The sequence below is a fragment of the Sminthopsis crassicaudata genome, chromosome 1 (genome assembly GCF_048593235.1).
Source record: "Sminthopsis crassicaudata isolate SCR6 chromosome 1, ASM4859323v1, whole genome shotgun sequence".
NCBI classification, from domain to species: domain Eukaryota; kingdom Metazoa; phylum Chordata; class Mammalia; order Dasyuromorphia; family Dasyuridae; genus Sminthopsis; species Sminthopsis crassicaudata.
This window is the reverse complement of record NC_133617.1, coordinates 388,833,149-388,846,347: the sequence shown is the minus strand read 5'-3', so window position 1 is coordinate 388,846,347 and position 13,199 is coordinate 388,833,149. Positions and strand designations below refer to the sequence as shown.

At 45.8% G+C, this 13,199-nt stretch overlaps 1 protein-coding gene across 2 annotated transcripts in view; it reads left to right on the top strand.

Annotated features, from left to right (window-relative positions):
- The window catches only part of NHERF2 (NHERF family PDZ scaffold protein 2), a 33,200-nt gene extending 20,926 nt beyond the window's left edge, over nt 1-12,274 (top strand). The window contains exons 3-8 of one of the 2 annotated variants that reach the window (XM_074279540.1): nt 5,066-5,113; nt 6,873-7,052; nt 7,514-7,667; nt 8,046-8,089; nt 8,415-8,477; nt 9,670-12,274. In XM_074279540.1, coding sequence (XP_074135641.1) covers nt 5,066-5,113; nt 6,873-7,052; nt 7,514-7,667; nt 8,046-8,089; nt 8,415-8,477; nt 9,670-9,828 — 648 coding nt within the window. In that variant the 3' untranslated portion in view covers nt 9,829-12,274. The remainder of the gene's footprint in view (nt 1-5,065; nt 5,114-6,872; nt 7,053-7,513; nt 7,668-8,045; nt 8,090-8,414; nt 8,478-9,669) is intronic. The other variant, XM_074279542.1, reaches the window with a different exon arrangement.
- The last annotated feature ends 925 nt before the right edge of the window (nt 12,275-13,199 follow it).

The window sequence follows — 13,199 nt, the reverse complement described above, 5'->3', positions numbered from 1 at the left end:
TAATGGAACTAATTTTTAAAAATTATCAACAATGTCCATTTTATTTTCTGAGATTCACTCTATCCCTTTTCTGTTCACGAACTATTTCTCTCTCTCTCTCTCTGTTTAAGTTTTATGCTTGGTCTTTCTTTCTTTTTTTTTTTTTTAAATTGTAGTTTATTTTTCAAAATGCATACAGAGAAGAGTTTTCAACATTCACCTTCACAAAATCTTGTGTGCCAGATATTTTCTCGTTTCCTCTTCCCTCTCTCCCTCTGCCCAAGACAGCAAGCAATCTGATAGAGGTTAAACATGTACAATTCTTCTAAACATATTTTCGTATTCATCATGTTGCACAAGAAAAATCTGATAAAAAAGAGGAGAAAATGAGAAAGAAAAAAAATAGGCAAATAAATAAAAAGTGAAAATACTATGCTTTGATTCACATTCAGTCTCCATAATTCTCTCTCTGGATGTGCATGGCACTTTCCATCACGTTTATTGGAATTGTCTTGGATCACTTCATTATTGAAAAGAACCAAGTCCATCACAGTTGATCACATAATCTTGTTACTGTGTACGATGTTCTCTTGAGTCTGCTCACTTAGCTTCAGTTCATGTAAGTCTTTCCAGGCTTTTCTGAAATCAGCCTGCTTATTATTTTTTATAGAACAATAATATTCCCTTACATTCATACACTATAACTTATTCAGCCATTCCCCAGCTGATGGATATCCACTCAATTTCCACTGTAACTCATTTCTAATCCCATTCCCAAACATGACCATCCTTTTGACTTCCCTTTCTGTTGAAGGTGATGTGGGGAACTCTGAAACTGTCTCTCTCTCTGACTTTTGGGATGAGCCAAGAGGTAAAGGTCTTGAGAAGCTCTTTGAAGGAGAGATTCTTCTTGAACCTTGCCTCTGTGAAAGACCCACCCCAGGGAATCAAAATAAAGTGGTTTAATTCTGCTATCTTGGTGGGACTAGTTGAGTTCAGGACCACTCCTATTTAGATCTACCTCACTGGAGATCTAGATTTCTATGGACCTCTATTGAGCTGAAAATTGGCTTGACCACTCCCAGTAAGCTGTCCCATTCTACTGGAAATCTAGGTCTGGGGGCAGTAACCTCATTCAGTTGAAACTTCAGTCTCAGATCTCTTTAAAAGAGCAACTTTGGGGCTCATTCCTTGCAGAGGGCCAAAAGCAGGATGTGCCATGCCAAGGAACCTCTCTGTCTCTCCTTGGCGTAGCTACCTTTGAGGATCCTCTGCCCGCTGAGAAGACATTCTCTTTTCAGTGTTAACCCCTCTTTATCTCTCTGCCAGGACTTCTCTGCTAGTCCCTCACTTCTCTGTAGGGACCTTGCCACTAAGTAAGTCAGCTTCCTAGAAAAAGCTGACTTCCCAGGCCAATAAACTTTTTGCCAGCCTAATTTTGGGGGTTCATAAATTCTTTTACGAAGGACCTGTGCCGACCAGAAGGGTCCACAAGTCTCTGCCCTGCACTGAACCTCATCAAAGGCACCATCATCATGTATCAAGTCACCTAAACTCAAAATTTTGCAATCATCTTCCAGAGATGTTCTGGAGCCAATTCAGGCAGACTCAGGACAACTGATTATGAAATTTTCAGTGTGAGCATTTTACACCTTAATAATATGCAAATACTATAAAACTGAGCTTGATTTACTGTTTTATTGATTGTCCATCTAGACTTAAGAAAGTGGTGGAGAAAATGTTAATAATGAAGATGAAATTTAAAAATGCGTCCTGTGTGCATTTCCCCCTCCCTATCCCCCATTTACCAGCACACACTCCTGTGGACTCTTTCTTCTCCTTTTTTCCTTTTCACTGTATTACACACCATGAGGCACCTAGGTGGCGCAGTGGATAGAGCATCACTCTGAATTAGGAGGACCTGAGTTCAAATCCAGCCTCTGATATTTACCAGCTGTATGACCCTAGACAAGCCAATTAAAATTGCACAGTTAAATCCTGTCAATTCTGTCTTTCCTAGTTCTCCCTTTTTATTGCCTCCACCTCTAGTCTAAATTCTCATCTCATATCTGGCCTGAATTATGGCACTAGCTTTCTAAACATTCTTTCTCTGTCTCTAGTCCTTTCTAGTCTGAATCATCCTGTGCAAGTTGCCAGGTTAATTTTCCTAATGCACAGCTCTGAATAGGGTGTTCCCTGTTCAGAAACCTTTCAGTGGCTTCCCATTGTCTGAAGGATAAAATCTAGACTCTTCAGCCTGTCTTTCCAAGCTCTCCACTGTCTGGCTCTCCTCTTATAGTTTTAACTACTTCTTTATGGATCTGCTCTACCTTAAGCTTTTCACATTCCTTGAATATTTCCCTCAATTTCCCTCATTACTGTCTTTCTGTAAACCTGAAATATCCTTTCTGGCCCTAGCTTTCACCTGTCAAAACCCTTTGCTTGTCTAGGATTAGCTCAGGCATTATATTCTCCTTGCAATATTTCCTGATTCTTCTCTTTGACCTGCCCTTCTCTACCCCTAATAATTATAACTAGGTTCCAATTAGTGTAAATTTTGAATCTTAATGAAGCTTGTGAAATGATCACATTATTCAAATTTGTACTGCATATTTTCATTGGGCTGGAAACATTTACCACATTATATCCATGTACAGCTTTGAATAGTGCAATTCAAATACTTGTAACCACTTAATGAGATTCATTATTCCATTAATTGGAGCCTAGTTGAATTAGAATAATAGTTGGCATTTATATAACTTGTTTATTTAAAATTTTTTTTCATTTATATAACTCTTTTTAAAGATATTTCTTCATCTACTAGCCTTGTGAAGTAGTTAAAGGAAGCATTATTAAATTCACTTTAAAACAAATGAGATTATGTGAAGTTAAGAGACTTGTCCAAAGTCACACAGTAAATGCAGAAGTCATTTAGCATACAGGTCTACTTACATCAAATCCTATCTCATACTTATTTTACTATTTTATGTTCTTTGGGGTCATTTAGACATAGACATAGAATTTCAATAACGTAAGGAACTCCTGATTTCAAAACTTCTTCCAGCAATGTAGATCAACAACTTGTCAGTAATTTATACCTGGGAAGTGCTGGAAAGTTACCAGTTTGCCCTTGGTTACATAGTATGTGCCTGAAGCTGGATTTGAACTTGCGGCTTCCTGACTCCAAAACTGACTATTCAATACTCCAAGTACTTTGTACATCTTTTATGTACTTATCATGAGAGCAGTTTTTGTCAAGTGGTAGAGACCAAAGCCAGATTCCTGGCAGTTGAAGAGTGAGTGAGTGGGTGGTGAGTAGTGAGTAAGCAGGCAGGTAGTGAGTGAGCAGAATAGTGTAAATGACTCTTTAAGAAGCTTGGCCAACAAAAGGGAGGAGAAGGAAATGGGGTGAGAGTAATAGAGTAATAAAGGATGTAGGGTTCCCCCCCCAATGGGAATGAGTTAAGTATGTTTATAAGCAGGAAGGAAAGAGTCAATGGAGAGGGAAGGATTGAAGATGCAGAAGAAAAAGGAACTAGTTGAATGAAGTTAGCTCCTAGCAGAGAGGGAAAAAGTGGATGGGATGAATAATTAACCTTGAGAGCAGAAGTTAGGAGAAAAGGTCACAGGATAACGTTGGAATTTCAGAAGTCAACTTTACAGATGAGGAAACTGAGGCCCACAGAGATTTAGTGACCTGCCCAAGATCTTTCCACCACACCAGTCTGGGTGAAGCTATGGAGAAATTTTGAGGGGGAGGAGATAACCTTGAAAGAGTAGGTGGGGCAGAGTGGGTGGAGTGGTAGACTAAAGAATGATTTAGAATCATTTCTGTGTAGCATTGTTCAATGGAGATGAATAAAAAAGGTTGTCCTGAAGTTGTGACTTACATGCCTGCAATACAGGTGCATTACATCTATGGGTGTCTGTTTGTCCATGAACAATATGTTTGTATTTATAGGTGTCTGGAATTTTTCTAAAGAATCTTTGAGATATGGTTTTGTGTTATAAACCTAGATCAGAATTTTCTGTACCTCTACCCTCTTATAGATATATGCATATATATTATACAATATGTACATATAGATATGTATAGTTTGATATCTTTGTTTTTACATCACCTTCATTTCTCAATCTATCTATCCTTCCTCTATCCCTCCCCTCACTCTCCACTTTCAGAGAGTCACCCCTTATAACAAACAAAAAATTAACTAACCAACAAATTAACTGAGTTTGTGATGTGATGTTCTATATCCATAATCCCCTACTTCTGTCAAGGAGGGAGGAAGAACATGTTTCAAGCTCATCTTCGATGCTAGACTTGGTTCATTATAATTATAATGTTCAGTGTTCCTTTTTTCTTCCTATTTATATTATTGTATCGTTACATTTAGTTTCGCTGGTTCTGTTGGCTGCATCTTGTGTCGGTTCACATCAGTCTTCCCATGGTTCTCTTCATTTCTTACAGCACTGTAACATTGTTACATTCATGTGCTGCAGTTTGTTTAGCTGCTCCATGGTTGATGGGCATCTACTTTGTTTCCAGTTCTTTGCTACTACAGAAAGTGCTGCTATAAATATTTTTGGTGTGTATGGAGCCTTTCTCTCCAGTGTTGACTTCCTTGGGGTGTTTATGTCTAGCAATGACTCACCCCACTTCTTTTAACAGCAGCTGGGGAATCTCAGCAGTGTGGGTTAGTGAAAAGAACATGGGATTTAACTGCAGATCCAGGTACCTACTAGTTGGGTGACCTTGGGCTAGTTCATTAGTAGAATGTATTCATTTATTGTCATATCTTTTGTACTTAGCACAGTGCTAGACAGTTTGATAAATGTTTTTATTACATTTTAGTTAACCTCATTGAATCCTAAATTTCCTAAATCCTAAAATTCCTGAAAATTCCTACAACACCTATTTTACAAGACTGATGTGAGGAAAATGCCATAAAGGTATATGAGTTGCTCTTACTCTGGACTGATGACTGAGGAGGGAGAGTGTGAGTAGCCTCAAGGACCAAAGCTTCCACATACTTCAGCACTTAGTTTTATAGACAAGGAAATGAAAATTCTACTGTTTCTCTTCCAGGCTGGACCAGTGAGCCCAGTCCCTCTTCTTCTGAGCCTCAATTTCCCTGTGAGTGACTTGAGGGAGAAGGGCAGGGGATGTTTCTTTCTCTCTCCCCCAGCTCTTTCTGCCTGTTCTCTACCCAGCCCCCTCCAGCTGGCCTGAGAAATCGGAGCACCTGGGCTGCCCTGGCCACACCTCGATGTTTAATTCAGCACCTGCCCTGCTGCCTCTGAATTAGCTGAGGCCACTGTTGCTTGCTTGGGGAGCTAGGGGGTGGGAAGGGGGAGGCCTTGCCCCCCCTTCCCCGGGGGGCTCTTTAAGGTCCGGGATGACATCCTGAACTCTTATTGCTCCGAGCTAAAGGCTGCCTCCCTTGAAATGACATCCCTCAGCCTCTGAGTCCTCTAGGTCTCCTTTCCCCTGACCACCATCTCGTCCGTCCATCTGTCTAGAGAAGCCACGCATAATGAGGAAGGTAAATCTGATGATCTGATGGATAAGACTTTCATAATATGTTGCTCTAGTTATGATTTTTGGATCCTCCATTGTTTTGGATAAGCTGAGCCCTAGATCCCCTTCTGGGACTTGATAGACTAGGGTCTGGGCAAGTCAGAGGCTGATGTTGATTCTGGTGGCGGGGACAGCTGAGAGAGGTCAGGGCTGGAGGCTGGGGGGACTCAGAGGGTCCTGCTGCTGGGGGCACGCTGTGCTTGGGGTTTCTTCTCCACATTTTTCTGAATCTAGGCTTGTGGTACTGGAGAGCTCTCTGCGTGTATGTGTGTGGGGAAAGCTGAGCAGCTTAAGTCAGCTGGGGGAGGCTCAGGCTGCAGTTGGAATGTTAAGAAAAAACAACCAAAGGGTTCATGCCAGGATCCCAGAAACACACATGAACACAGACAGACGTGGATCTACTTCCACATATCCATGTCGATCATGGGTCTGTAGAATGTCAGAGGCACAGATCTTCTGGAGCAACTCCCTCATTTTAAACATGGCAAAAAGGAGGCTCTGAGAGGGGAGAGGGCAGGGAATGAAGATTGTTTCTACCACTTTGTGACACTGCACACAGAAAAACATAGAGTTCTCCATTACCCACGTGAATGTGGACAGATGGACAAATGCTTAGAACTGATATATATCTTATTAAGAGCCAGTATGTGGGGATAAGGCAGGGAACTGGGGGGTGGGGGACTTTGCTGAAGTTGGGAGAGAGCTGAACAGAGGAAAGGTTACGAAATCATGAGTTCAAGAGGCATCCTTCCCTCCTCTCGCCCCAGCCTGTGACCCTGCATTCCTTAGCATAATTGTCCTGGTGTGTATGCACATGGAAGCACCCAGGTGCTGACAGCTGGAGGGGAGACCATGCTGGCAACCTGCCAGTCTTTCCTGGGTACCAGATGATATGAGGCGGGGCGTGGGACTAGGGCAGAAAGGGAGGTGAGATCCTCATTTACCTTTTAAAGGGAGGAAGGCCTGGGCAAAGGAAGTGTTGGCTGTTTGACCTCCACTGGGTGTGTGGAGTATGGTGGGACCTGCATGATAGTCTTCAGGCCTCCTGGGGCCCAGCTGTTGTTCTCAGCCATTCAGAAGTGGGATGGAGACAGACGCCTATTCCTTGGGAAAGCCTGATTCTGAGAAGTCCCAGAGATCTGGGCCATGGCTGTAGTTAGAGAGCTTCAGAGGCCGTAGCTCGGAGCTACAGAAGACCTGGAGGGATGTGGGTCTGAGCAGTGGGAGAAGGTATGGGACCTGGAGAGGCGGTGGGTCTGACCTGCATCTAAGGCTGTGCTCACAGTTTCCCTATCTGTCTGCCATCTTTTCTCAGGATGTGCCTGGAACTCCCCGGGAGCTGCGCCCACGTCTCTGTCACCTCCACAAAGGTCCCAATGGCTATGGCTTCAATCTGCATAGTGAAAAGTCCCGGCCCGGGCAGTACATTCGTGCTGTGGATGTGGGGTCACCTGCTGCCCACTCCGGCCTTCGGGCCCAGGACCGGCTAATCGAGGTGAGCTCCCTGCTAGATGGTGCTCATACCTGTGCATCCAGAACCAGGGATGTTCCTGTGTGTGAGTGCACACACTTGCAGGGGCCCATACTCTGTGTCTGCCTGTGGAGCTGGGGGAGGGGGAGCCTGACCTGCTGTGTTAGGAACCTGAGCTGTGTGGCATTAGTCATAGCCTTGGCTGTGTTGGTGGCTCTGATAAATATTTGATGCAAAACCTGGTGCTGGAGGTGGGGGAGGAAACAGGGATGGGATAAATAGGGTCTCAGGGAAGGTAGGATAGGTGGAGCAGGCCTTTGCCCTGACTCCTCTCACTTGATATCTGTCTCCTAATTCTCAGGCCCTCCCCTGGCCTTTGTCTCAGGGCAAGGAGCTAGGACTCTGTACCCCTGACTGCGGCACTGCAGATGCCTGACCCGTTTAAGGGCCTGCTTTCTTTTTCACTCTTGTCCCCGGTCCCACAGGTAAATGGCCGAAATGTGGAGGGACTTCGTCATGCCGAAGTTGTGTCTAGCATCAAGGCCCACGAAGATGAAGCACGGCTGCTTGTGGTTGACCCTGAGACTGATGCCTACTTCAAGAGACTACGGGTAGTGCCTACTGAAGAACATGTTACAGGTATGCATGGGGAAGGGCGGTGCAGAAGGACCCCTAGCCCGTAATCATCTCTTGTGGGGACCATCCATCCTATTGGGGTAAACTTGGCACTGTCTATTCTAAGAGCATCCAACCTTCATCCCATCTGCTCTGGGGATACTTAGTTCCATCCATTCTATGTGCCCTCAATCCCGGTCTCATCTTCCCTGGAGGATTCTTGCTTTGGCCACTTTATGGACCTTTTCCATCTTGAGAACTCTCATTCATATCCCTTTCTGTCTTAGGGACTTGTGTGATTTGGGGAATGGTTCTCCATAGGTGAGATTATGGTGGTTTGGATTGGGATCATGTTCTGAGCCTAACCCCATTTCATTGATAGGTTCTGTTTGGTCTCTGCAGGTCCACTACCTTCCTTGATTACCAATGGGATGAGCCCACCCCAGGTGAGCAGTCAAATGACCAAAGATCCAGGAGAAATGCATGTGGTAAAGGGAGAAGGGAAGGAGATGAATGCTCTGTCTAAGACACTGGGCACTTGGGCATCATAGCTTTTTAGAGCTTTAGCCCCACCGGAACCTGCAGTGGGTATATGCCATGGGACAAGGGATGAGAAGCTGGAGTCCACCTGATCCTTGCTGCAGCCCATGTTTCCCTTGGAAGGCTTTGTTTTTCCTCCCTGTGGAAGGGAGTTAACTATCTCTAGAATTATCTCCTGGTGGGGCTTGTATGAGGGTGATTGCAAGAGTGATTAATCTCCTGATCCCACAGATCAATGGTGGTTCGACCTGCTCATCTCGGAGTGATCTGCAGAATGTGGACAAGGACACAGAGGTAACTGACCGGCTGATCCCCTAGGAATCACCACAGCCTCTTCTGTTTCCTGCTTCTCTTTCTAAACAGTCTCTTTCCCCAAGCTACCCTGTTTCTCTTTCAGTCCTCCTTCTCTTCATCCATCTTCATCCCTCTGTCTGTCCCACTTCTGTTCTTTGTACTCCTGCTTTGACTACTGGACACTGAGCCAGAGGTATGGCCTTGGGCCAACGGCCTCACCCATGAGAACCGCTGGCTAAAATCCCTTAGACTGACACCTAGATATCTTAAAAAGAGTAAAAGGGGATGAAGGGAAGGTTGAAGAGCTGTTTAACAAGGAGGAGGACTATCTCATTATGTAGAAAATTCTTCAATCTGGATGACTGGCAGAGAAGTTCTAGAAGGCACACTTAGGTGACTTTTAAAGTTCTTTTCGATTATGAGGATCTCTGATTATTTTTGGCAACTTCACATGATCCATAAGCTGTTATGATAAAGAGTTAAAAGACTCAGATGAATGAATAAATAAAAAAGCATTTATTAAGTGTGTACTGGATATAAAGCACTGTGTGAACTTGGGCACACGAAGAGAAAGGCAAGATAGTCCCTACTCTCAAGAGGCTCATATTTTAGTAAAGGGAGATAGCAGAAATAGGAGGGTTCAGTGGCTGCTCAGAAGGCAAGGCTGCGAAGTTATTAGGGGAGCATAAGGCAAATGGCGATGCATCTTTTGGAGTGTTATTTCTGTTGATAAAATTATATCTGTTTGGGATGTTGAATCATCAAATGGTAGGAGATAATCTATAGACTGATTCATTCATTTCTGGGAAATGGGGATCTGATTGTATATTGAGTCCTCTGCTGTTAGCAAGATGACTTCCAGAGAGATGAGCTGGTTGCCTGCCTCCTGCAGAGCTCCTGTTCATATGCTGCTCCTGTTGTGTGTGGCCCATCATGCCAGGGGAAGGTTCAGCTCTTTGCTGGGACCATTGTGAGCCCACCTGAGTATGCACTACTCCAGGAAAGGTGCAGGACCCAGAGGGACATCTGTGGAATGACTAACTTCTGCATGGGTGCACATCCCCAGCAGCCTATTTCTCCACAGTCTCCCTTTTTTCTCTTAAGACCAAACAGCAGAGATGGGGGTTGATGCTCTTGGGAGAATGTAGGGGTTTTGTCTCTGTGCCTTCTCAGACTTGTGTCTGCCCCACAGGACAACGAAGTGGCCAAGAGAGACCCATTCCAGGAGAGCGGGCTGCACCTAAGCCCCACTGCGGCAGAAGCCAAGGAGAAGGCCCGGGCAAAGCGCGTCAATAAGAGGGCACCGCAGATGGACTGGAACAAGAAGCGAGAGATTTTTAGCAATTTCTGAACCCGTTCCTTCCCCATCCCCCACAGCCAGTGGCTCCTCCTGCTTCTCCCTGAAGGAAGGGAACTAGGAACTCCCTGCCAGGAGTCACAGGCTTTGTGCTCAGCTGCCCCCACCCCTTCCTGAGGCCAGAGCTCCGGAGTATCTCCAACCTGTGTCCGAGGAGCTTCTGGCTGAGGTTGGGGGGGGGCGGGGGACAACTTCCTTTTGGTCCCTGCTCCGTTCCCCTCCCCAAGCCCTACTGTCTGCCTGCACCCTTGCTGCTGGAAGAGCCAGTCCCTCCTCACTCCCCTCTCCTCCCTGGAGCCTCAGTGAGACAGAACCTGAGAATGGGCCATTAGCTCCAGGAGTCAAACCTGACCCTAGGAACTAGACCTTTGCTGAAACTCCTGGTGTTTGCTCTTGTCAGTCTGGGGACTTATGCCCTGAGAGGAGGGCAGGAGAGAGAGAAAGACTGAGAGAAATACAGAGAGCCAGAAAGAAACAAAGAAAGATAGAGGCACAGTAGAAAGAGACCCTTTATTGTTGTTTTTTTATTGGCTAGTGGATTTAAGGGAATTTTTGTGTTACACATGTTTTCATTTACTGCCAGGAATCTCCCCTCCCCCACAGGGACTTTGACATACATTCTCTCTCTGTCTGTCTTACTCTCTCTTTGTCTCTTTCTCTGTCTCTGTGTCTGTCTGTCTCTCAGGCAGCAAAACAAATCTCTGCAATCCTTTTCTTCCCTCTTTCCTCCTCCATTCCTTTCCTGTTAAAGTCAAAGGAACCAGGGGGATCAAGGCCAGAATTGGCAACTGATGAGCCCTGTGCATGGGTTGGAGGGAAGGAAGCTCATGAGGGGCAGCAAGTCAAGTTTGCCCAGCTTGGGGTCTCTCAGGAGGTTGCTCCATGTGGAGATGCTGGAAATAGCTCATGGGACCATCATGGGCCCCTGGAGGCAAGTAGGGGCCCAGAACTAAGGGGTCCCATGCTCCTTGTCACCTAGGTCTGGATCTTTTCTGAGCTTTGCTGCCTTTGCTCCATGTGGACCCAGAAGCTGGGTCAAATCCTCGTCACTGGTGGGACACAGATCTACCCTGCTCTGCATGAGCCTCATTGGGCAGTTGGCTGCTGCACCTATAGGCCCTTCTAGCACCTGTTCTTGGAAGGGCTGAGCTGATGACCAAGGCACCTACAGCTTCTGCATCTCCTGCCCTGCTTTTCAGACTGACACCTTCAATGCTCGAGCCTCCTTGGCAATTGCCATCCCTACCTTGGACAGCCTCTTGCCTTGGAGCCTGGAAGGCAAGTAAACTAGACCTTTGAGGAGTTTTAAAAAATTCACTAGTCTTTCCAGTGGCTGATTGACTTCTATAGAAGATGGATGTTTGGGCTGGGGATGTCTGCCTCATCAATTGTTAAAATGCCTTTGGGGGTCTTCCCAAAGCCACTGCCAACTAGAAGCCTCCTAGTCTGAAGCCACCCGGGATAATTTGTGGAAAAAGACCTGGCCGGGAGGAAGATGGTGGCCAGGGGCTCTGCTGGGGAAAGGTCTCTGTATACTGTTTTTTAAATGTTGTGAAAGGTGCCTTAGGATTGTATGGGATGTCCCAGCCCATTCTGGGAGGACTGAGTTCTGGAGGTGGGTGGGGAGGGGAAGGGTCTTAGGAAAGTGCTCAGGGATGGGGTGGGTGGGTAAGGGGGAACAAGTCAAATTTGCTTTAGCAAAGTTTGCTCTGTTTTGTGTGTGTTGGGGTGAAGGAATGAATTTGGAATAAAGGTAGAATGAGGGATTATCATGATAAGGTTGGGTCAGGAGTCTGCAATTCATAGCAGTAATTAGGGTCCCAGATCTTATGGAGAGTTTGTTTTTTTGGGTTTCATACCCAATTGTTCCCTGAGGAAAAGGGCCAATCACTGACTGGAGAATGTTCTCCTGGTTGTTTGGTACTCCTGGAAGAGAACCAATGGATGGAGTGATTCTGCAAAAAAACCCAGTTTAACTCACTGTCATACTGGGGTATTGGCTGCCTCCAGGTGCAGGGTCTGAACCTCCCTGAAGACAGGATTTTCCTTCCATGTAAAAAGGAAGATACAGAGTAGACTGTCTTCTGTGTAAGGGCCAAATATGATGAGCACATCCATACCCATAGACTTCAGGAGAGGGTTTATGGTGGCAGTTACAGCGGGGAAGGCAGGACCAAGGTTACTACTCAGCTGAAATCAGGTATGCACGATTGCAAATGCAAAATTAAGCTGCCGATTACTAGGGCACCCTAGATCACCTAGCATCTCTCTCTTTCTTGTAGTGTGATAGTACAATAACTCTTCTTTCCCCTCCCTCCACTTACTTTGAAAACCAATGCAAGTATAAGCTGTTGACATTGTAAGCTGTAATGTGCACTGTTAACATCAATAATAAACTTGGAATTGCCATGTACAGTACAGATAGGCTGCTAAGCTGGAAGCAAGGCTTGTTTTGTTTTTGTGCAACTCAGACCACATCCACCTGGGGTGAGGGCCAGACTTCCAGCAGCTCCCGTTGGGTATTCTCCCATTTTGGAGGAGGGGAGAAAGGCCCTGGGCTCACCAAGCACTGTGGCTTGGAGTTCTGAGACAAAGCTACCCGGAAGCGGGGGAGGGCAGTTCTGGCCTTCAGTGGCACCTCAGTCCCAACAAGTGCGGCCAGCTAGGCCTGCTGGCCTCTCTCTTTCTCTCTCTTAACCAGCCATGGTGTTGAACTCCAGACAAAAGAAGTAGGTAAATGTCTTAACTCCTGAGGCTGGGGTCCAAGGACTACAAGGGTTCTCCCAGGAACCCTTTGACCTTATGATATGGTAGAAAGTATTTGGGAGTCGGAAGATCTGGGTCCAAAACCAGGATCTGCTACTTAGGACCTCTTGGACCTTGGAAAAATTTACTTCTCAGGGATTCAATTTGCTCATCTGTAAAATAAAAGGATTGCACTAGACAATTAAGGTCCTGCCCAGTTTTAGCAGTATCTGTTTTAACTTCTGGGGGTGGGGAGGTAATGGCTCTTGGAAGCTGGGAGAAAGCATTTCAGCTGGTCAGGGTGGGGTTTGGTCCAGGCAGCTGGAGGGAAACATAACATGAGGTTTGCTTCCGGCCCCTTAGACCATGCTGCTGGGGGTCCCATGGGGATCTGTCCAAATAGCCTTCCCAGAAGCTAGCCTTAGCCCTATTTCCCAACTTTCTCACTTGCTCTGTGAACATAGAAATCATCAAAGACCCTTCCCAGAAATCACCAACTCACATATCCTCACTGGGGTACAGAGGGAGTGAATGAGATGCTAATGCCCCTAAAACCAAAACTTGGCCTCCATTCCAGCTGAGGGTTTCTGAGATCGCCTCTGTTCTCAGCCAGCAGCTTC